Source organism: Sylvia atricapilla, chromosome 9 (assembly GCF_009819655.1).
Source record: "Sylvia atricapilla isolate bSylAtr1 chromosome 9, bSylAtr1.pri, whole genome shotgun sequence".
NCBI classification, from domain to species: domain Eukaryota; kingdom Metazoa; phylum Chordata; class Aves; order Passeriformes; family Sylviidae; genus Sylvia; species Sylvia atricapilla.
In genome coordinates this window covers 25,898,767-25,921,675 of record NC_089148.1, presented here as the reverse complement: position 1 = coordinate 25,921,675, position 22,909 = coordinate 25,898,767, and the positions used below count along the sequence as shown (strand labels likewise).

At 45.5% G+C, this 22,909-nt stretch overlaps 1 protein-coding gene across 1 annotated transcript; it reads left to right on the top strand.

Annotated features, from left to right (window-relative positions):
• Positions 1–6,273: 6,273 nt before the first annotated feature.
• Positions 6,274–22,147, top strand: ALG6 (ALG6 alpha-1,3-glucosyltransferase). Its single transcript, XM_066325354.1, has 14 exons — positions 6,274–6,839; positions 9,636–9,720; positions 11,477–11,566; positions 12,219–12,307; positions 13,985–14,067; positions 14,662–14,726; positions 16,580–16,765; positions 16,945–17,080; positions 18,982–19,067; positions 19,426–19,510; positions 20,535–20,605; positions 20,887–20,955; positions 21,319–21,517; positions 21,690–22,147. Exons 1-14 carry the CDS (start codon positions 6,671–6,673, stop codon positions 21,882–21,884), a joined length of 1,608 nt encoding a protein of 535 aa, XP_066181451.1. The 5' UTR covers positions 6,274–6,670; the 3' UTR covers positions 21,885–22,147.
• The last annotated feature ends 762 nt before the right edge of the window (positions 22,148–22,909 follow it).

Here is a 22,909-nt window from a genome sequence, read left to right as displayed (position 1 = left end):
CGCTTGTGGTTTTTATGTCAGTAACAGCCCCAGAGTTCGGGGTTTCCCCCCGCCTGCCCCCAGCAGTGTCCCCGGAGCGGGGTACCGATGGGACACTGCGGGAGGGCAGAACTGAGGCCGGGTTTGGCGGAGGGGACAGCGCCGGCAGCGCTCCGGGGGGCCCGGGGAGCGGCGTCCATCGGAGACCTTTCCTTCTCGGTCCGTCGCACCGGGAGGTGGCCGAGAGCAGGAAATCATCCACCGGCCACATCAGCCCCCTTGGGGACACGGGCAGCGCTTGGGGACGGCTCCGCTTTCCTCCGGGGTCACGGCTCGGGTCGGCGCCCGCGGTACCGGGGGATTTAACCCGCACCTCCGGCACTGCCCGGGCCCGGCACAAAGGGGGCAGCGCAGACATTTCTCTGTGGCATGAGCCACCCCTCACCTTTCCCGGGGCCCTCGGGGGTCTCCCACTCCGGGAGACACCGCGAGGATTTCTTTAGGGGAAGTGGGGATTTTCCCTCACCAGCGCGGGTGCGGGTCTGGGGGCAGTTCGCGGGGGAAGGGGGAATTCGATGGGATTTTATCTCTCGGGGCACCTCTCTGGTCTCTCCCTCGTGTCCGAGATGCTCTCGGGGCCTTTCCCCGCCTGCTCCGGGGAGACAGAAAACCAGCCAGGCCATTGCCGGGGGCACTTTATCGGTGTTAAAAAGAAGCGAGTGAGGAATCACAGCGAGCTCCACGCTCGGATTCCGCTGCCCATCCCCGCGGACAACCCTCGGAGCTCGGGCTTCCCTCGGGGCGGCGACTGATGCGCTCCATCCTCCGCCCGCAGCCGGGAGCAGCCGTGTCATCCACCCATCCCCGAGCCGGGGATCGCCGCCACCGGGCAAACACCCGCCAGCCAGTCTCCTGGAGAGGCAACACTTTCATTCCGGGGGCTTTTATGGAATACCGTGTCACCAGTCCTAAAACATTAAGCGTTATGTACTTAGAAGATACAGAGCAATAGGTATTACATCCACAGGAAGTATTTTAGTCAGTGAATGTTCAATGTAGCAGGTAGAGATGAACTTAGCACGTCTTCCAGACTGAACTGGGAACAGACTCTTCAGCCATAAAATGCACTTAACAGTCTATTTAATAGTGGCGAGGTCCTTGAAAATGCAATATCCATGCTAATCTTGCCTTTTTCTAAATCAGAAATGAAAAATAGGTCAGGAAGGTAGAACCTTCCCCTTCCATTTAAAATGTGACATTTAATCTATTTAAATAACTAAGTAAACTTTATTAATCCGGGATTTGGTAAGCAAGCTGATGAAGCAGGAACGGCGCGACTTTATTAAGACGGCGAAATGTGAGAGGGAGCGCCCTTGAACTCCAGGTGCGATAAAATCCCGCTTTTCACGAGGTTCAGCGAAATGGGAAAAGCCGGGACACACGAAACCCGCCCAACCTCTCCTCTCCAGGAAAGGATGGAATGTTCACCGAGGACTCGGAGCATCCCCCGGGCTGGGATCCACGAGGGAAACTCCGTGTCCCACAGCGCCCAGAGAACCGCAGGGATTCAAGAGAAAACCCCAAACCCTCAATCATTTATTATCACTTTATTAAGTGCCAATATTTCATGGGGGAAAAATAAAAATAAATCCATCTCCCTGCGGGCTCAGGTAGTGGTTTGTGACAGGTTTACTCCTGGTTTTGCTCACCAAAGGAGGATGAGATAGAGCCGAGGCTCCTGAGAGCTCAGAGCGGGGCTCGCAGCGCCCGGCTCTGTGCCCGCTAAATCCCGGGCGATATCCCGGGCTCGGGATAGTTCGGGAATCTGCACATTGGGAATCCGCAAACGCCTCCAGAGTTTGTTTCCCTGCTCGTTCCGGCACCGCGGCTCCGCTCAGAAACGAAATCCTGGAGGAGCTGGAACTTTTTATGGCCGCAAGCTCTTCCCCTTCCCGCCCGCTCTAGGAAACACTTTCTCATTATTCTGGCCGCATTTCACTCCGAATTTATGGAATACCCGCGGGATTTTTGCCTTGCCATCAAGCCGGGGTGGAGGAGAGGAGGCAGCGGAGCTCCGAAGCCTGCCGAGAACGCCAAGGGTTAAGAAAAGCAGTTTATCTGCTCATTATCGGCTTCTCTTTACTCCTGAGCACCGAAGCCGGCTCGTCTCCTACCCCGCGGTATCAATGCGTCCTGGATGCCTTTTCCAGTCATTGATCTGCTCAAAGTCACCGCGGAAACACAAGTGACAGAGACTCAATTCCAGGCGACCGCGCGCCCGACGCGGGTATTTAGAAAGCATTCAATAAAAAAGCTTTTTTCGCCGGGAGTGAATGATTTCACCTTGCAACAAAGAGCGCTGGGCTAATTGAAATAATGCACTTGGATGTGCGGCCCTGGGCTCCTGCTCCCCCGTCCCAGATAATAATCTCCGGGGGAAAATCCAAAAACTCCATTTTTTATTATTATTATTATTATTTTTTTTCTTTTTTGCGATAGGAGCCCACAGGCAACACGCAGAGGGATTTGGGGTTGGCTGAATTATCAGCGTTCCCCGGGAAATTCCGGGCATGGAGAATCTTAGAGGGGAGAGTAGAAGGAGAGGAGAGAGGTGATTGTTCCCCGGGGTTTTAGGCTGGGAATTCACTTTGCATCGCCGTGTTTCAGTGCCATAAAGCAGCTTCAGCAGGTGTAACTCTAAGGTAGTTTGTCTTTGAGGAATCTGTAGGGTTAGCCTTATTTTACACACTTGTCATTTCCAGACATCCTGTCAAAATCCTGGAATGGACACTCTTTACCTAACAGGAATAAAAATTATTGAGTATATCAGATTAGGCAAACTGTGTAAAATTTGATGGTCATCATTTGCCATTTTCCACAGGATTATGGCTGCAAACACCTTGGCAAGCCAGCAGAGAGGTGTGATTTTACCTTTATCTGTTTAAGACAGCTTTCAGTCTCTTCACACCATCCCACATGAGGCAACACCACAAGTGGCTGAAATCATGGCAGGTGTAAGAGAGACCAGGATGTCAAAAAAATTTGCACTCAGAAATGGTTGGGATAGTGGAAATCAGCATCCTGGACTGCAAAAACATTGAGGAAGAAAAGCCATCTCTAGTGTTACACAATAGTATATTCATAATGCTTATATACTTTAAAAATAATCTGCAGAGCTGGAAAAAAAATACAAATCACTTTGTTTTCCAATAATCTCTGTTTACTTGAGCGTTTCTATTGTAAGTGATCAGACATTTGTTTGTTGTAGCAGCTGTGTTTAAACCCATCCCAACTTTCAGCCCTAGGGTTCCAGTCCAAGCAGAGCACTGCTGCCAGCTCACCTGGCAGGTGTGAAACCCTCGGTACGTGGTGTTTGTTTTAATAATAATCAGTTTTCTCTTCAGTTTCATGTCCTGACCTCAGTCAGACACACAATCAGAAGAGAAGACCAGGTTGGATGGGGTTTGGAGCAGCCTGGGGGAGCGGAAGTTGGGAATGAGATGATCTTTGAGGTCTCTTTCAACCCAGACCATCCTGTGATTCTCTGATTTTTGTTATGCCCTGTGCTTTGTCAAGATCTCCAAGAGAATGAAAAGCTGTAAGACTGAAAGGTTTAAAAGTGAGGCCTGTGGTGCATCACAGAGAGATTCCAGAGTCTCCCTCGCTGAGGAGACTCAAGGCTGTCTGAACACAGCCCTGTGCCTGAGCAGGGAGGTGACACCAGATGATCCCACCCTGGTCCCTTCCAGCCTGACCCACCCTGGGATTCTGTGCTATTAGAATTATTATATTATTCTATGTTCTATATTATTATTATTATGAGCTTTACATACCCGTTGGTTCCTAGATATCGTCTCCAAGCTGTAAAGGCTGAGGAGCTGCTCCCCAGCTAACCGGCATGGTCAGAAAATGTGAATCCCAGACTGGTTTAAGATTGGAAGGGACCTTAAAGTCCATCCAGAGCACCCCTGCCATGAGCAGGGTCGCCGTCCACTATCCCAGGTTGCTCCAAGCCCTGTCCAGCCTGACCTGGGACACTTTTAAGGACCCAGGGGCAGCCACAGCTTCTGTGGGCACCCTGTGCCAGGGCCTGCCCACCCTCACAGCCAAGAATTCCTTCCCAACATCCTACCCAACCCTGCCCTCTAGCAGCGGGAACCGTTCCCCCTTTCCCCTGTCACTTATCCAGAGTCCCTCTCCAGCTCTCCCGGAGCCCCGTTGGGCACCGGACGGGGCTCGGAGACGCCCGTGGAGCGTTCCCCTCTCCCGGAGCTGAGGGCCGCGCTCCCCATCCCGGCCGCGGCCATGGCGGCGCCTCCCCGCGCCGCTCCCGCCTCCCGCCCCGCGCATGCGCACAGCGCACAGCGCGCCCGGAAGGCGCCGCGCGGGCGGAAGCGCGCGAGCCCGGCCCGAGAGAGAGCGCGGGCGGCGGGAGCCGGGACACCGGGATACCGGGATACCGAGCCGGGCTGAGGGAGCCGGGACACCGGGACACCGAGCGGGACACCGAGCCGGGCTGAGGGAGAGAGCGGCAGCGGCGGCTGAGCGGCTCCGGGCGGTGAGCGGGGTGTGTGGTGACCGGGAGGAGGGCGGTCAGGGGGCTGTGGGGTGAGCCGGCTGAGGGCGCTGAGGGCTTAAGGGGGGTGAGAGGCTGAGGGAGAACGGGCTGAGGGTGCTGGAAGGCTGAGGAGGAGTGGCCTAAGGGAGCTGAAAGGTTGAAGGAGAACGGGCTGAGGGTGAGTGGGATAAGGGGGCTGAAGGGCTGAGGAAGAGCGACCTGAGGGGCTGAGGGGGAGTGGGATAAGGGGGCCCAAAGGCTGAAGGAGAACGGGCTGAGGGGGCTGAAAGGCTGAAGGAGAACGGGCTGAGGGGGCTGAAAGGCTGAAGGAGAACGGGCTGAGGGGGCTGAAAGGCTGAAGGAGAACGGGCTGAGGAGGCTGAAAGGCTGAAGGAGAACAAGTGAGGGGGCTGAAAGGCTGAAGGAGAACGAGTGAGGGGGCTGGAAGGCTGACGGGGAGCCGGTCGAGGAGACCCAGCGGGCTGAGGGCAGCAGGGTCCGCCCGGGTGGGCTGGCAGCTCGGCCCCGGTGCTGGGGGCTCTGGGGGCTCTGAGGAGGCCGGGGCAGAGCGAGGTGTGAGAATAGAGCGTGATGTGAGGGATAAAGGCGCCTCCTGACCGGGGTTAGGGAAACAGCAGGGTTGTAGACAGGTATTGCTGCAACAAATTCAACTCTTCATTGGGTGTGTGCGTTCTCCAGCTGCTGAAATGTGTGCTGACATCTCGTATAAAGCAAGTTCCATTCAGGGCCGTGCGTCTATGGCTGAGCTCTGTCGGTTCCTTGGGCCGGGGGTGGATGTTTGTATTGATGTTACTTATCTGTTATATGTTATTTATCTGTTATTTATTCATCGTAGGCAGTGTGGAAGAATAGCACTTTTGGGGGCGTTTTTTTAGCTGTGATTTTCACCTCATGCTTACAGGTGGGATCTTGAGAGACCCTCAGGTGTTGCACATCCAGAGGAAGGTGGAAAGTTTGGGATTGGCCAAACTGGCTTTATCATCCCCTAAAAATGATTCCTTGTCTAACACTGTTACTAATAGGATACCAAGAATTAGGAGTTCTATGCTTTAGAATCTAATGAAAGTGTGGCTTTTTGTTATAGATAGTATAGGATAATTGTTAAAGGTGAAAAATAAATAAGACTATTTTAAGAGCCACTTTTAAGAGCAGAGAAAGAAACTCAATATCCCAGAAAACAATTGTTATTCCAAACGCGAGGAATGGCAAAAGTAAACAGAGCTGTGGGATTCTGTAGGTGAGGCTGGTGCTATGTAATAATTAAGAAGGTATAATTAATTAATGTTGTGGCGAGGTAGAAAAGAAGGACAGATGTATGTTTTATTTAGGTGAAAGTGCCTCCCCTGTGGCTTAGGCACAGGTGAAAACATGCAAATCTCAGTGTTCACCTTTCTACCTATAGATGGAGATCTGCTGCCACAGATTTATATTATTAATGAACTTCTTTTTTCCCCTTGGTGGTGGGTCACACCTTTCTGTGAAATATAAGTAAATATGGGTGGAGTTGGAGAAGAATAACCTAACCATGCCTGAGATGTTGCTTGTCTGTTACTAAAACAGCAGCTCTGTGCTTCTGCTGTGTGTGGGATTTTTGGTTTTGGTCAGTAACAAGTGTATAAAACTCACTTAGGTCAAATGGGGCCTTTTTCTGCAAGGGGAAGTCTGTGGCAGTTGTACCCTTCAGGACTGGAGCAGTTTTTTCCTCACTTTTTTCCTAGTTCTAAATTATTTTTTTTTTTGCTTCTGTAGGTTGAAGTTTGCATATTCTATGGTTAGTGGTTTGATTTTTAGGTGTTTTTTTTTTGCACAGGGCGACATAATAATTTTCCTGTTTCTTGATTCCTGAGTCTAATGCTCACAGCCTTCAACTTGACAGACCTGGCAATATTTCTGACATCTACTGCATCCTTAGTGTGGTGAAATAACTTTGCTGGGACACCAGCCCTGTTGCTTTTTGGAGGTAGAAAGATGTAGACTAGTATCTCCTGACACTGATTCACTTCTAAATAACTTTTATTTTGTCGAAACCAGCAGTGGGGTGCCTGTACCAGACTGAGGAGAGAAATAAGACTGGGACATTGAGTCACTTGTCAATGACCCAGTGAGTTATTCATGCAGGGATTGCTCAGGAGCCTGGCTGGGGCTGTGACAACGCTGCTGCTGTGTCCCCAGGTGGCTGCAGTGTCCCCAACGGCAGCCATGGAGAAGTGGAGCCTGATGACAATCTCGGTGCTGCTGGCGCTCACCGTGCGCTGGGCCGTGTCCCTGGGCTCCTACTCAGGTGAGGACAGGCCAGGGGGGAATCAAAATCCGTGCTATTTGTTGCTCATTTGTTTGATTGTTGGTTTTATAAAGTCACAAATAGGAAGCAGTGTGTTATGTCAACTGTTATGTTTTAGTTCCTCTTGATTTTCTTGAGAATTCCTTATTTTTTATTTAATTTTTTTTTTAAGTGTGCCATGATTAACATCACAGTTTGGAGGCAAATACTGGAAAAAACCACCAAAACTGGTTGTGGGTGGGATTTTTTTTTCTTTTTTGAGAGGTTTTTTTTTGTTTTGGGGTTTTTTTTTTTGTGTGGTGCTGATGATCATTAATATTTTAGGATCAATATCTGCCTGTTTTCCCCGGAGCCTTTATTTGCAGAATATTGCAGTCCACTTGTAACTTGGCCTCATGCTGTCTTTGAAATTCTGTAGCAGACATAACCTTATTATTTATGTTTTTTATTTAGTTTGTATTTGGCTAATCCTGGTGCTAATAAAGACAGTGCAGAGGTGACATGTAGTGAACAATGACTCTGTACCTCCTTGAGCTTGTTTACAGCAGGAGCCAGAGCTGCATTCTGGTAATGGATGAGTTTTTCTCCTCCCTGTGTCAGAAGGCTTGCAAAGAATTAGCAAGTTCCATTCCCACGCTTGGAATAAACTTGCACAAGGCTTACTCTCTGCAAATTTCAAAAAAAGATAAAAAAATGAACCAGTACTTTCAATCCTCATCAGCCCAAAGAATCACAAGTTAAATTCTACTCTGGTTTATTTGGGTAAGGGGGAGCCTCATCCCCTGAGTACTGGAGCTGCTCAGGAGCATTCTGCTGATCTTCAGCTGCCAATTCTGGGGTTTATTTACTTGAAGAATTTGCTTGAAGCTGAACTGCATTTCCAATTGTTTTGGTTTGAGTTTGCTTTTTCAAAATATCATTTCTGAGAGATCTGTAGGTGACTGAGGTTTTTACCCATCTCTAGGCATGAAACAGCCTGCCTGCAGGGATACACACTGAATTTCTCTTGCAGTGTAAGAGGATTTATTTAGAATTCCATTGCTAACTAGATTTTTCTGAGTTGATTTAATTTCAGACCAATCAAGATTGTGGAAGAGAGTCTAAAATAAAGCCTGAGCTAAAGTAACGATTTAAAAATCCTATTTCCTCCACAGTGCTGATATAACTGCTTTTGGAAAACCTGAATCTGATCCAGTCCAGCAAATTATTAAAGCTTAACTCTGAGCATTGGCTGGCTGTAAAAAGAGCTGTCAAACACATAAATCCACTGGGATTGTTTTTTTCTCTTTGACTTCCTGCAGTTGTGATAAACTTTTAATTCCACCCTCATTTACTCTGCACCCTTGGATCTCTGTCTCATTCCCACCCCGTTCCTTGCCATCAGCTTGCTTTTGGATCTGCCTCTGGAATGAAATGAAAAAACAGACTAATACCTGGTTTTGAAAAGCTATTATTAGTGATAACTTGAAGAATTATTGAGGAAAAAAATTGGTTTCTTAGGTTAATTCATAATTTTTAATGCATTGCCAACCCCTGCTAAATATAGGTATTGAGAGACAGCTTCAAACCCTTAAAAAGTCTGTTCCCAGGCTAACAATAAAACTGAATAAGATCACCACTTTTAAGGTATTTGTGAGCCTTTTAAAAGAAAATATTCCAATTCTATTAATTTTTAAATCAGTTTGTCTGTGTACTTGGTGCTTTCTGGAGATGGAAGCTGAATGTGCATTATCAAACTGACTGATCAGTAGTTGGCTTTTAATAATTCAACTTTTGGATTAAGATCTTTTGGTCATTCTGAAGCAAATAATTTTTTTTTTCATCCCTTTTTTTTCCCCCTAGGGATTGAGAAATTGATACACACACAAACACTCTAAAATCTGGGTAAATATCTATTTTGCATTTCAGTAATCCAATGGCAGATCTTTTGTTCCACTGGACTTACAGCTACAGAATTGACACTGATGAAACCCCAGTGACTTATTTGAGAAACTTGAAGCTGGATGTGTGAGAGTGGAGATAATCTTCCACCACCCAGGAAGAAATTAGCAGAGATAAGAGCTCCTTTCCACTTTGTGGGAATAAATTGCACATTGCTGAGCTGGTGGGATTCCCACAAACATAGATCATGGGTAAAACCAGAGATGGCTCTCCTAGATTTTAAAGAACCTCTTAAATCTCTGTCTGCCTCATGTCAATATTTCACTGGGAGCACAATCAGTCCAGTTTCTGTTCTCAATGATCAGGTTAATAAAGTAAATAAACTCTGGGAAGGTGCTTTGCAGGCTGCCATTATCACAGTTAGGCTTCCATTGAGGGGAATATTGGCATTGATAAAGCTTTTTTCCCCATGAAAATGACAAATAATAATATGATAGTGGTATTAATAATAAGGTACCATGACATGGCTGAAACACAAGTGAGAATATTGACAATTACCACATACCAAAGGAGTGCAGAATCTCTGTAACATGTCCATTAGGTGCATTTTCCTACTTCAGGGAAAGTACCACATTTTTCATCTACACTTGGAAATGATTTTTTTTGTCAGATGAGGAAGCAGTTCTTCACAGCAGAGTATCTTGATAAATGCTCATTGCAGAAATCTCCAGAAAGCCAAAAGAACACATAACTTCTTTTTTTTCCTCTCTCTCTTAGACTGCATGATGAGATCTCTATTTGCTCTCAATATAGAGGAATGGAGAATAAAACCAGTAATTAATATGCAACACATAACTGGAGGAAAGCAATCTATAAACCAAATAACATCCTGAATGCTGTGTCCTCTCTTTTTAGGAGCAGGAAAACCACCCATGTATGGAGACTACGAGGCTCAGAGGCACTGGCAAGAAATCACCTACAACTTACCTGTCAGGCAGTGGTAGGTGCTGCTTCCAAGGGAGACTGGGAGGAAATCCTGCTTTATTTGACACCTCTGAGTTCATTGTTGGCTCCCATGATCCATGGGATTGTTAAATCTGGGAATTCTGGATTCCACATTTATGGGTGAATGAAATCATTAAGTTGTTCGTACAGATCATGTAAAACAGGAGGAGAGTTATTCTAATTATTTTATTTATTTTTTGCATTATTCCTAATATTCTTTAGAGTAAAAATTTAGTCCATATAGGTGCTACAACTCAAACTGGAATATCCTGGAATTTCAGCAAGGCCAGGGGTGCTGTGTGTGTGTGGTGTAATTTTCCCCTGGCTGTCTGTTGGGGAACAGACTAATCTGACAAAATAGAAAATTAATTCCCTTGTGTTGTGTAAATACCTGTGAACTCTGCAGGTGGCTCTGTGCAGTGACCTCAGATCATCCTGTTGTTCCCAAATTATCATTTTTGTCCTTTTTTTTTTTTTTAATTCTGGGCTATCCAAACCCTGGCTGTGGCAGAGCTGGGGTAAGAGGTGTTGCACAATAATGGAATTGGCAGCTCTGCTCCACTGAACTCCTTAAAATCAGGAGTTACAGCAGCCAATATTCCCAGGCATTCCCAGGGGCCACATCAGCCTCTGCTGCAGGCTGGGTTTAGCTGAGGGGCTGCCAGGTGGGCACCCTGGGCTTGTGTTTGCTCTCTGCTTTTATACTTACTGTCATTTTATAGTTATAGTCGAAGGGGTTTTAGGGTTGGGTGTGCTCTGGGAATTAAATCTCTAATGCAGCAAAGTGGGTGTTTGGAAAAACACATCTTGGCTGATGTGTAAGAGACTGCATTCTAGAATTTAAATATTTGTAGTTTATATAATTCCTTCAAGTCTTGACAGCATTTACTAAAGGCTGCTTTAGGAACATCCTTTCTTATTCTACTGCTAATTAAAACTCTAAGAGCTTCCTTACTAAATATTACTGGCTATATGAGGGTTGTTTTTCTTTTTTTTTTTTAATTGAATACTTTATGGAAGGTAAGATGAAAAAATAAACCCCCCAAACTGGCAAGTTCCTGAAAGTCACAAACTGTGACATTCTGCGTGAAGAATCTGCTCTGCCCTGGCAGGAGCAATCTTGCACTGTAGGATGAGAGACAGAGATGCAACTCAAAGAAATATGATTTATCATGAGTTCAGAAGACACTTCAGGCAGCTCATAAAGAATTCAAGAAATATCATTTACTATAATAAATGTCAAAGATGGGCTGCATTTGAAGAGAGGAAGTGGAGAAGCCCCGTGGCAGTGGGGCAGGCAGGGAGATGTTTCACTGGGGGATGGAAAGGGGCTGCTCCTCATTCCTGCAGCTTTTCCTTGCACAAACCCCTCTGATCTCATTTTGAGGAGGTGACTTCAGTTTTACTGCTGCCACAGAAATCCTGACACAACATGATCCCCAATGGGAAAACCCTTTTCCTTCCTTTCACCTGGTCCACCTGGGTTTGCAGGTAGAACCAAGAGTTTCCCTCTCCACTGAAGTGACCTTTAGCAGCTTTTTTTTTTTTACAATCACAAGTGTGAGAACTCTGCAGCACTTCTTCTGTTATTTTCTTGCTGGAGACTTATTTAATGTGAAGCAAAATGAAGCAGATGTAGACGTTGCCACCTTCTATTTTTTATTTGGAATGCATTTAATATTCAGCCTTTTCTTGAGTCAAAACCAAGCTGGAAATGCAGTCTTATAATTGAATTTTATCCTGTTTTTTAGGTACTTCAATACAAGTGACAACAACCTGCTGTACTGGGGCCTTGATTACCCACCTCTCACTGCCTATCACAGTTTTGTGTGTGCCTACATGTAAGTTCAGGGGTTTAAATCCTGTGTTACATTTTTCTTTCTGGATATTCGGCTTTCCATACAAGCCACTGCTGTGTCTGGGATGCTCAGGGAAAAGTGCTGTAAGAACAGGAGGCATTGCCTGGGAAAACTCCTGTGTGTGCAGAGCCCAAGTGACATTTGATGAGTGGATATCATGTAAATAGAATTCTGTTATTGGAATACTTTTTCCACCAGGGCTTTGCTGCTGTTGGAATGAGACTTATGGAATAAGAATGTAGGTTAAAGTGCACAGGCACAGCTATGTGGGGCATCTATGTGAACTGTAAATGGTTTATATTTAATACTTGAGCATGAGAAGTATTTACAATTGTTTTTTTTAAAGTCCCTGGACCCAGACTGGAGGTGGTTATCTTGTCCTAATAAATATTGTATTCCATTTTTACTGTTTCCAAAGGTTTGGGGTTTTTTAATTGTGAACCAGTCTATAGTGTAAACTGATCCAGTGGTGAGGAAAAGCTTTCATTGATCACTATTGCTCTCTGAAATATTCCTTCTCATTCATCTTAATTCTTGGAATCTGCTCCTATGTGTGTCATCTTTATTGCTGCAAGGAGCGCAAAGGGAAATGAGAAGTGTCTGCATTTTGATGTGTCTGTACTTTGTTTTACAGTGCAAAGTTCATAAATCCTGATTGGGTTGCTCTGCACACGTCTCGGGGCTATGAGAGTCAGCCCCATAAGTTATTTATGCGTACAACAGGTAGGAAGATTGTATTTCCTTGGGATCATCCTGAACATTTGTCTTGCTTACTAATTCAGCATGTTTCATATGCAGCTTCTCTGTCTTTACTGCTTTATCCTCAGGTTTTAATTTGTGTGGCTTTGCAGGTCTGTTTCTGAGCCAAATTCCTGCATTGTTTTCTCTTCTGCCATCATTTGTGAAGCTGGTAAATATAAAATGTAGAAACAAGTTTTCAACCCAATTAATTCATTAGAAGCTCTAAAATACAACTACTCTTTGTAACCTACTTTTAGACCCCTAAAGACCTACTTCTTAATTTTGATAATATTCTTATTTTCCCTTCTATTCTGATAAACAGTCTTTTTATTTTTAGCTCAACTTGTTTCTTATTGTAAAATTATTTTACATGTAACCCGGCATTTACTGACTTTACTTCTGGAGGTATCAGAGATTTTCATTAGGAGCTGATCTCAAAGGCAGAGATATTTGGTATTATTACTGTGAGCAAAAAAGTAAAAACTTATTTTGCTGCTTGTATTCTAAATTTGTCTCACACCATTTGATTATTTTGAACTGCAAACAAAAGCAAGAGGAGATTTGTACCATAATTCAGCAGCTGCAGCAGTAGGACAGCAAACAATGAACCAATGAACTCCTGTTTCTTACTGTTTTCTTTCATTTGAAAAGTCCTTTGCTTTTTCTAACACAAAATGCTTTCTCATGGCAACAGCAGAATTTCTTGCTCATCAATAACTTTTCTGTACTTCACAAACCTCTCAGTCTGCTCTCTGGTAATTGATTGAATTGAAAAAAAAATAAAAATCACTAGTATTTAATTACCCTTGAAATGGTCTTTATTAATTTTGAAATCAACTCACTTGACACAACACTGATGGATCTGGAGAGCTGATAAACACTTTTTAACAGGGGCCATTAGAGTGCATTAAAATAATTCAGGGTGGTCAATGGCAGCTTTATTTTAAGCATCAGTGTATTTGTTTTGCTAACACCTTGGGTATATTTGTTTAGTTGTGGCTTAAGCTGGCAAAACAATTCATCCCTGGATAACTGAAGTATTTCAACATCTTCTTTCCCTCTTGGGGCCGCTGCACATTTGCTGAAAATGTGGTGGAAATCAAGGAAATCTGAGGTTTTCCTTGAGTTTTTAAGGCAACTCAGGATGAATTCACCTGCTGGACATACCCTGGGCAGGGAAACCTGCTGCCTCTGTTTTCTCCTTTCCTCTGACAAATCCCTGCTGGAGGCAGGTGATCAAAGCCAACTGTCTCCTTTCAGCCTCCTTCTCCCCATCCCTGGGAATTCACACAGAGATTGGGATCATCTGGAATTTCTTCTCTGTCCCCCAACCTGGCTGCAGGCAGGGCTGGTTTCTTTGGGGCATTCCCAAATGCCTGCCCTGCCTGTGGCATGTGAGGAACTAGAGAGTGACTGAGGCTGTGCCAGCAGCCAGGACAGCTGAACACGTGCAAGCAGCAGCTTTGAGACATCAGAAATGAGCCTCAGAAACATTAACAAGATCAAATTCTGTATATCTGCTTCTTTTTTGTCCTTTGAAGTGGAACTGCCCAGTTTATTTCTGATATTTTCATGTTTATTTGCCTGTGGGTTGTTTTTTTTTTCCTTGCCTCTTCCTTGTGGCAGGAGTCTAATGGAAAGTTAATCTTTATTTTTCAGTGTTCGTTGCTGATTTGCTGGTTTATATCCCTGCAGTTATTTTATATTGCTCCTCTTTGAAAGAAACATCTGCTAAAAAAAAGGCAAGTACCTGGTGTGTGTAAATTAAACAAAGAAAACACTGTTAGAAGAGACTAGAAATGTAACACTGAGTTAATTAACACCCAGAACACCCTGATGGCTTCCATGTAAAACTGATGGCAACCACTATAGCTCATCTTATAGGCTTTTCACTGAAAAACATCAAAAAAGACTGTATTTTATCTTACAGCAATTATTTTAATAACAAGATTTGCCATGATTTTATTACTTAAGTAGTAAAGCAAAAAAAAAAAATTGTGATGTGGCGTGGGGGGATTTAGGAATTGCTTTGTCTTGAACATTCCTTACAGTAGATTTTGGAATAAAAATGTGATTTTTGGAGTGGTTTAAGATGGGTGTAGGTGATCTTTGAGCTGTTGTTAAGGGCAGGCAATATTTGATATTTTCTCAAATCCTTATCCTCTTTTATACCTCAAAATACTCCTGACAGATGATTACTTGTAGAGAATAAGACTCCTATGTACAGGGTGCATCATGGAGGGGCACATTTTTGTACTGGAGAAGAAGTTCCTCTGTCTAATGTCTCATTTTAGACTCATTATTTTTCCCCTCTCTTTTTTCATGCTTTTTGACAGGTCTCCAGTGCTCTCTGCATCCTGCTTTACCCAGGCCTCATCCTTATTGACCACGGGCACTTCCAGTATCCTTATTCTGCATGGAAATGAATTCCTGTCCATGGAATAACTGTTCCTTGGTAGCTGAGCACAGGGTGACTTTTGTGTACAAACTCATCTTGGGGGCTCTGCCCACCCCAAACAGAGATATCAAAGGAAACTGGAAGTCTGAACCATATTGGAGATAAAAATTATTGATATTGGCACAAATCAATCCCACCATGAATATCATTCTTCCCGTGCCTCCAGCTCATCTCCCTGACAGTCAGTTCAGTGCAGGCAGCACCAGTGGGGCTGTGACAGGGAGGAGAGTGATGGGCTGTGCTCCTGTGATTTGTGTGTGCAGAGGGAATCCCCTTGCATCTCGCTGGGATGGCAGAGCAGTGGCAGGTGGGGCTGTGGGAAATGTTCAGCTCTGTAAAACCTCCCCTCCTGCCTTGGCTGCACAGCTCAGGGCTGGCTGCTCCACAGTGCTGCTGGACACCTTCACAGGGGCTTTTTGTTAATAACAACCCTGGGGTTGTACTGGTTTTGTACAGGAACAGGCAATGCTGTCAGTTCACCCCGTGCTGGAGGTGCAGCAGCTGCTGTGAGGGATTTCCAGATTGCAGGTTTCTGTGCCAGCCCTGCCACCCTCTGAGCTGCTCCAGCCAGGCAGGGATTTGTTTCCCTGAGCTGCTGCACCTCTGCACCATCAGGGCCTCTCTCAGCGTGAGTTTGCTGATGTGAAATCAATGAGGTGTCAAATACACCTGCTGATGTGGAGTGGGAAATGTGAGTGGGCTGAGGGCTCCGTGGGCAAGCTGGATGTGTTGTCACAGCTGCTTAGGCTGACAGAGGGAAAACAAAATATTGTGACATTTCTGACAATACAAGAAATTACAAGGGACTGTTTACAAGGGATGGAGTGATGGGACAGGAGGGAATGGCTTCCCACTGCCAGAGGGTGGGTTTGGATTGGATATTAGGGAGAAATTCCTCCTGGGAGCGTAGGCAAAGGTGCCCAGAGAAACTGGCTGCCTCTGGACCCCTGGAAGTGTCCAAGGCTGGGTTGGAGCAGCCTGGGACAGTGGAAAGTGTCCCTGCCATGGCAGGGGTGGCGCTGATGGGCTTTGAGGTCCCTTCCAATGCAAGTCATTCTGGGATTCTGCGTCTACTGGTTTATCCAAGTTAAAAAAACCAAACCAAAACAAAAACCACCATAAAACAAGTAAAAACCAAAGCTAATAAATACTTTGTTTCAGCTTAATAGTAAGTGTAGCTTAGTCTTCAAAAATCTCCTGAGCCTGGGAAGCTCCTAACAAAGTCACAATGCAGTAACATTGTTTTTAGCAACTATTACTCATTGTTTGAGGAGTAGCCGCTCAGGGAGCCGGTCATGGATGCGGGTGCCTTGTGTGTGGAACAGAATCACAAACCCCTCAGGAAGTCCTTGAACCAAATTATACATAATTTAAAGACTGACATATTTGAGTATTCTGCAGGTGTCTTGTGGGAGCTGGAAGGGGAAGTTTGTGAGAGTTTTATCATTACTCACATAAATACCAAGGAGAAAATGTTGCTTGTTGCAGAGAACTGTCACTGCCATCAAAAGCTGGATTGGCTGAGTACATGTCACATGTGTAATTAACACACAGAATTTGCCCTCAGATTTGCCTGGGCAAGCTCTGACTCAAACTTTGGAAATATAAAAATGACACTTTCAATGGAAGTAATTTTTTTTTTTATCTCTGAGGGCAACATGGTCACGACTGACATTGTGTTCTTGAAACTAACTTGACAAAACTCATTTTACAAGCTGCTTCTGCTTTCCCTCAGGGCATTAATTGCTGCCTTCCAGAAGTGAGATGTGTATCTTGTCCTTGACATAAAAAACCATATACAACTCAGTGAGCCTTGGCCTGGCCTTGTGGGCTGTCCTTTGTTTGTCCCATGACTGGGACCTCCTGGGCTCCGTGGCCTTCTGCTTGGCCTTAAATTACAAACAAATGGAGCTCTACCATTCCCTGCCCTTCTTTTGCTATTTACTTGGAAAGTGCTTCAAGAAGGGACTGAAAGGAAAGGGGTGAGTGGGTTTAAATTGTTTTATCTTCCTCAGGAATCAGCCTGGCACGGGGCATGGCATTGTCCTTGCGTGCAGGTGGGCATGGCTGGGTTCATTTCGGTGGGATGAGCAGTGTGGTGTGTTGCAGTGCTGCAGGTTTCTGCCCTGCACTGCTGTGCTGATGTGCTGTCCTGTTGCAGGTTGGTGCTCTTGGCCAAACTGGCAGGGACAGTGCTGTTGTCCTTCGCTGCCTGCTGGCTCCCGTTTGTCACCGACGTGGAACAAATCATGCAAGTACTCAGAAGACTCTTTCCCATTGACAGAGGCTTGTTTGAGGCATGCATGTTTTCTTCTCCCACCCACTGCCCTGTCCTGTATTCTTAGATCCCTGGAGAAACCTTCAGCCTGACCTTTAGGATTTCATGGGGGAGACACAGCGCGGGGCGAGTAACTCGAGACGGCTTCTTCAGCAGTCCTTTCTTGCCAGTTATTTAATCCAGTGTTTAACCCCAGCTCAGCTGGCATCTTCCAGGATATTATACCAGGAGACAACACTTATCCCATCATCAAACCCATGCTTCAATCCATACATTTTTCCATTGAAATAGATTCCGTGGTAATTGACAGTCAGAAGATGTAACCTTGAAAGTCAATGGCTTCAGACTCTTGGGTTCTGCTCCCCTCTTTTCAATGGGATTAATTATTTTTTAAAATAATTTTTAAATGATGTTTTAGATACAGCCTAGAACTTCCTTTTTGACTCACATTGGGCAGCTTCCATAATATTTTCCAGAAGTTTTTCACCACTTCTGCTTTTGGTTTTGCTCAGGCTGTGGACACGCCAATGCTGAAGGTGCTGAGCCTTAATCCAGTCACTCAGTTCCTCATTTACCCAATGGCAGTGCCACAGGAATTTGGGATGAAGGAAAGGGTTCTCATGTCCCAGGTCACAGGGAGTTGCTACTGTTTTAACTGGGGCACAAGTCAATATTTCACTTTATACAGCAGAGTCTCAATTTCAGGTTTAACCCAGAAAATGAAGCTTTGAATTTCCAGGTTTTCACAGGGATTAAAGCAAATTCTCACATAGTTTGATTAGTCTTAATTATTATTTTAATCCTTTTTAGATGTAGATACTATCAAAACTGGCACTTTTTGTCCCCCAAATGTAGGTGCTGACGTACCAAAGGCAGTGGAGGTGTTCTTAGTGTATTCTCTGCTAGCTTATTTAAAAAGCCCCAACAAACACCAAACAACCTCTCCAAAGCAGACACTCCCCAAAAAAACCACCAGTGACCCTTTTCCTTGAGAATTATTTGGAATTCGTAAAGGAATCATTTTTGCTCACCACACCTTTTATTCAGCACCAAGCTTTAAATGACAATAACCAACGAGTCTGAAAGAGCTGGAGGATTTTAGTCTAATATTAGCCCAAATATTTTCTGAGCTGCTCAGGGCAGTAACTTGCTGGATGCTGATGGAGATAAAACGAGAATTTGGCCACGTAAGCAACGCTCAGTAACTTGGCCTGGGGTGTGACAGGTTGTGTGCAGCTCCCATTTGTGTGCCAGTTCCCATTTGCAGCCTGGGAACACTTGCTGGTGGCTGGAAAATCAGCCTGGCTGGGAGGAGGAGGAGGTGGCTGCTGCTGCCAGGGCCGTGTTCCCCGGAATCTCCGGCAGATTCCCGGCTCAGTTGCTGCTGGGAGTTGTGTCTACACAGCTGTGCCTCCAGCAGCTGCCTGGGGATGAGTTTCACCAGCAGGAGAGCTGCAGTTACAAATTTAATTTTGAAAGTGATCCTAGCACAAGTGCTAATGTCTTTAGACTTCTTGATTTATTGGGGGTTAACTCTGTCAGTGCTAGCGAGCAGCGAGCAGGTACAGGAGGACATGTGCAGCACAGAGAAAGGATTCACATGGAGCAGGGTTTGCTCAGGGACACCTTCACAGCCTCCACAAAACGTCTGCTCTCATGGGTTCAGTTGTCATCTCTTGTGCTGAAGAGCTCCTTCTCACTTCCTTTGGAGCATGTTTTAATTTGGTCTCTTGAAACTTTCTGTTTTTGAAGAGCAGCGTCATCCCCAGTACATCTGAGAATGTGATGTACACCTGCAAGTGCTATTGGCACTCTCATGGTAGAAACCCAACAATCCCCACCTCCCAAGCCCCATTGTTCCCACAAACATGAGTGGAATTATTTATAATTATCACTGATTACCTTTTTATTTCCTTCCAGGATAAAGTAGCCAATATTTGGTGCAGTCTAAGTGTCCTTATAAAGATAAAGAATGTAATATCTCCTCGAACTCAGCTAAAACTCAGGTAAGACATAACTGCAGTGCCTTAGGTAGTTTTTTATCTGCAATATTTTTGCCAGAGGAGTAAATTGTGTTCTTTCCTATACTGTGTTTTTCTGCCAAGTCAGGAGGGAGAAATATTGGGAATATTTATGACTGGAAAATTCCCTATACTTGTTTATATAGTGATTTAAGCAGCTCGGTTAAAACCGAGTTAAAATTTGCAAATTCAAAGAATTCAAATCTCTTTCAACACTCTCAGAAGTCAGAGCTCCCAGTTCTCCTTGACTCAGTGAAGAATTCAGCTCTGGCTCTACAGAGTGGGGTGTTAATGGCTGCAGTCACTCGTGTATTAAAACTGTTTTTCTTCCCCAATCCTTTAGTTTTGCTGTAACATTCCTGAGCCTGCTCCCTGCCTGTATCAAGCTCACTGTCCAGCCTTCCCTGCGAGGGTTTAAATTTGCCTTGGTGAGTGTTTGCTTTTCACTGCTCCTTGTTTGGGATCCACCACAAGCACTGCAGGGCACAGAGGGTGGGAGCCATCAAAAGCTGAAGGAATTGCTTAAAAAGTGATTTACTTCCTCAAATCCAGGGCTCTGGCCTGTCCTTTAAACCCAGACTTGTTCCTTAAGCTCAGTTTTGTTTATTTAACTCGGTGTTTTTATTATCTTCCTCTGAAGAGCTTTTGGAAGATTCCACACACATTCAAACCTCATATAGAATTGGGATTTCTCTTTTTGTTTGGCTTCCAAAGTGCCAGTGTTTCTTCCTTCACTGGCTGCAAAATTCCATTAAAAATTCCCCAAATGGACATTGTGAGCTCATGAGTGGTTTGAAAATAAAATTATCCTATTTTCCAAAATGTTTGTCTTCTCTTAGTCACATCACTGAATTGAAGCACAGTGCCATGACTCCTGTGCAAAAACTGAGTTCTCCTTGAAATCCCAATTAGATGGAGCTGGGTCCTAAGTTTCAGGGTTACAGGATAATTTTTCTTTTTAATTTTATCACAACTAAAACCAATATTTATCCTAGGAACTGGTTGGTTTTACACGTTTTTATTTGGTGAGGGAATAAAAAGACAATTTGTTTACTTTTTCTCTTGGCTAGTCACGATGAGGAGCAAAATTTTATGTCCAAACTGGGGGTGATTCTTACCAGGAGTGGGATTTATCAGTCCCTGTGTGGGGGAATATTTGGATTCCTTGCTCTTGTCAGGGAAACTGAGCAAGAGTGAGGCTCTACCTGAAGGACTTTGTGACAAATTCTGGGTAAACTTCCAATCAAGGTGGTTTTGGTAGGCGAGGGTGGTCCCAGGAGCTGCTCTGGGTGTCTAGGGTTTGCACTGCAGGAAATGCAGCAGGGAATGAGGAATGCAGGAGGAAATGCAGCAGGGAATGAGAAAACTCAGCTGGTTTGGTGCTGCACACACCAAAGCACAGCTTTGCTCTGCAGTCACAGGCTGCCACATCTCTGCTCTCTCTCCCCTAAGGTCAGCTGTGCCTTGTCATTCTTCCTGTTCTCCTTCCAAGTCCATGAGAAGTCTATTCTTCTCGTGTCAGTGTAAGTAAATCATTTTTCTGTGGGTAAAATCTGATCTTTTCCTCGTCTCCTTATTGCATGCTGCTTTCACTTACCAATATATCAGATTTTAACAACTCTGCACATTTGCTTTTCTAAACCTCTTGTGAATGAAGGTGTGCAAGTACAGCCAGGCTGCTCTGCCCTTTCAGTGCTGGCTCTGGGGACAGTCACCAGCTGTTCCATGGGGATACCCTACATAGACTGGGAGTGCTGGTTGATTAGGGAATAGTTGATATCTCTTTTTATTCTTATTATTCTAGCCCAGTCTGCTTAGTCATAAATGAAATCCCCTTTATGGCCACGTGGTTTCTACTCGTGTCAACTTTCAGGTGAGTTGGAAACTGTTAATAAAGCTGGAGGAGGGACTGGGGACAAGGGGGCAGGGACAGGACCCAGGGAACGGTTCCCACTGCCAGAGGGAGGGATGGATGGGATACTGGGCGGGAACTGTTCCCTGAGAGGGTTCCCAGAGGAGCTGTGGCTGCCCGTGGATCCCTGGCGGTGCCGAAGGCCAGGCTGGAGCAGCCTGGGACAGTGAAAAGTGTCAGGGTTGGGACAGGGGGAGCTTTAAGATCTCTTCCAAGCCAGACCCGTCTGTGATTCCATGAGCGCTCTGTTGTGGCCGGTGTGGGTAAGGATTAACAGCTGTCCTGCCTTTCCCTCCCGCCCTGGGTGCCCCGGCCCCGCCCCAGCCTGCTGCCGCTGCTGCTCAAGGACGGGCTGCTGCTGCCCTACGCCGTGACCACGCCCGCCTTCCTGGCCGTGTGCCTGGCCTCCTTCTCCATCCTGGAGAAGACTTCAGCAGAGGACCTGCAGCTCAAGGCCTTTTCCCTTTCCCTCAAGGCTTATGTGTCCTGGTTTAAGTCCTTTCCCAGGATTGTCAGGAGCCTGGTAAGCAAATTTTGTTCCTTCACCTCTTACTTGCAGCTTGTCCCAGCACTGAAGTCACTGAAGCACTGAGGGGGTGCTGTGACTTTTTTGTGCCACACAGAAGAGCCCAGAGCAGCCAGCAGTGCAGTGGCAGCTGAGCTGTCTGAGGTGTTGCTCGTTCCTTGCCTTGCAGTTCCTGCTGTCCCTGTCCCTGATGGGAGCCCTGTCAGTGCTCAGTGCTGCAGCCCCTCCTCCACAGCGCCTCCCTGACCTCTTCCCCGTGGCCGTGGCCGTGCTTTCCTGCCTGCACTTCCTGCTCTTCCTGCTCTACTTTAACGTGCTGATACTCTGGGACTCCAAGAATAGAGGGCAGAAGAAAATCAGTTAATGAAGTTGAAGCTGCAGGACTGAGAGTGCTCAGTGAGAGGTGCCAGCACTGCCTGTGTGTGATGGACACACCTCGAGGAAAGCCAGGAAAAACCTTCTGTTTATTTAAACACAAAACAATCAAAGACTGTTTTAAAGGAGAAATATTTTGAAGAGCATTGGGAATGGGATTTGATTTGTTTTCTTTGGAAGTGTCATACTTTTGTTACCATTTGTAAACCTAAAATGCCTAATAAAGGACCAAATTTTGAATTAATGCTAAAATACTGAATTAGCAAAAGCAGCATGAAGTTTTCTCCTTTCCCAGCATAAAAAGCACAAGGAAGTAGTGCAGGTAAAGTTTAAACTCGTGCCTGGCAGCACTGAAGTTGTGCTGGATTGCCTCAGGACACAAACCTGGTTTGTGGCATCAGTCAGTGTCCCCCTTTGCTGGGGCTCAGCAGCTCTAAAACTGCTACAGCTCTCTTCAGCAGGACTGAAAAGCCAAAACTTTTGGTTCTACTGCAATAAAAGCTGAGGTGCTGCAGTGCAGTTTGAAAATGCCCAAACCCCTTATTAAATTGCACAGCAATTTGCAGATGTAAACTGAACTCAACTCTGCAATTTCTCCCTGGGCACAGCTCAGCCTCCAAAACCAATAATTCAGAGAATACAAATTGATTGAGTAATTATAAACATAACAAAGCATGGAGGAAGAAAATAAATCATAAAACAATTTAGGGTCATATAGTTTAATTAGGAGTCAGTCTTAGCCTTTTTTTTCCTGTATCTATATATAAATATAAAAGCAGGACCCCCTTGTTTAAAGGCTTCCCCTGTCACATTCCAGGCTGTCACTGCCCTCAGCCTCAGTGTGTGAATCAGCTGTTCTGGGAACTTCCAGCTGGGCCACTTCAGAGTCCTGGCCCTGCACTGTCCCACAAGCTCAGGGTGTATTTGTGCACTTTTTTCCAGGCTTATTTGTTGTGGAACAAATACCCCCCAGGCACCACTGCCCCCCTGGCAGCTCCGAGAGGATGGAAAAGG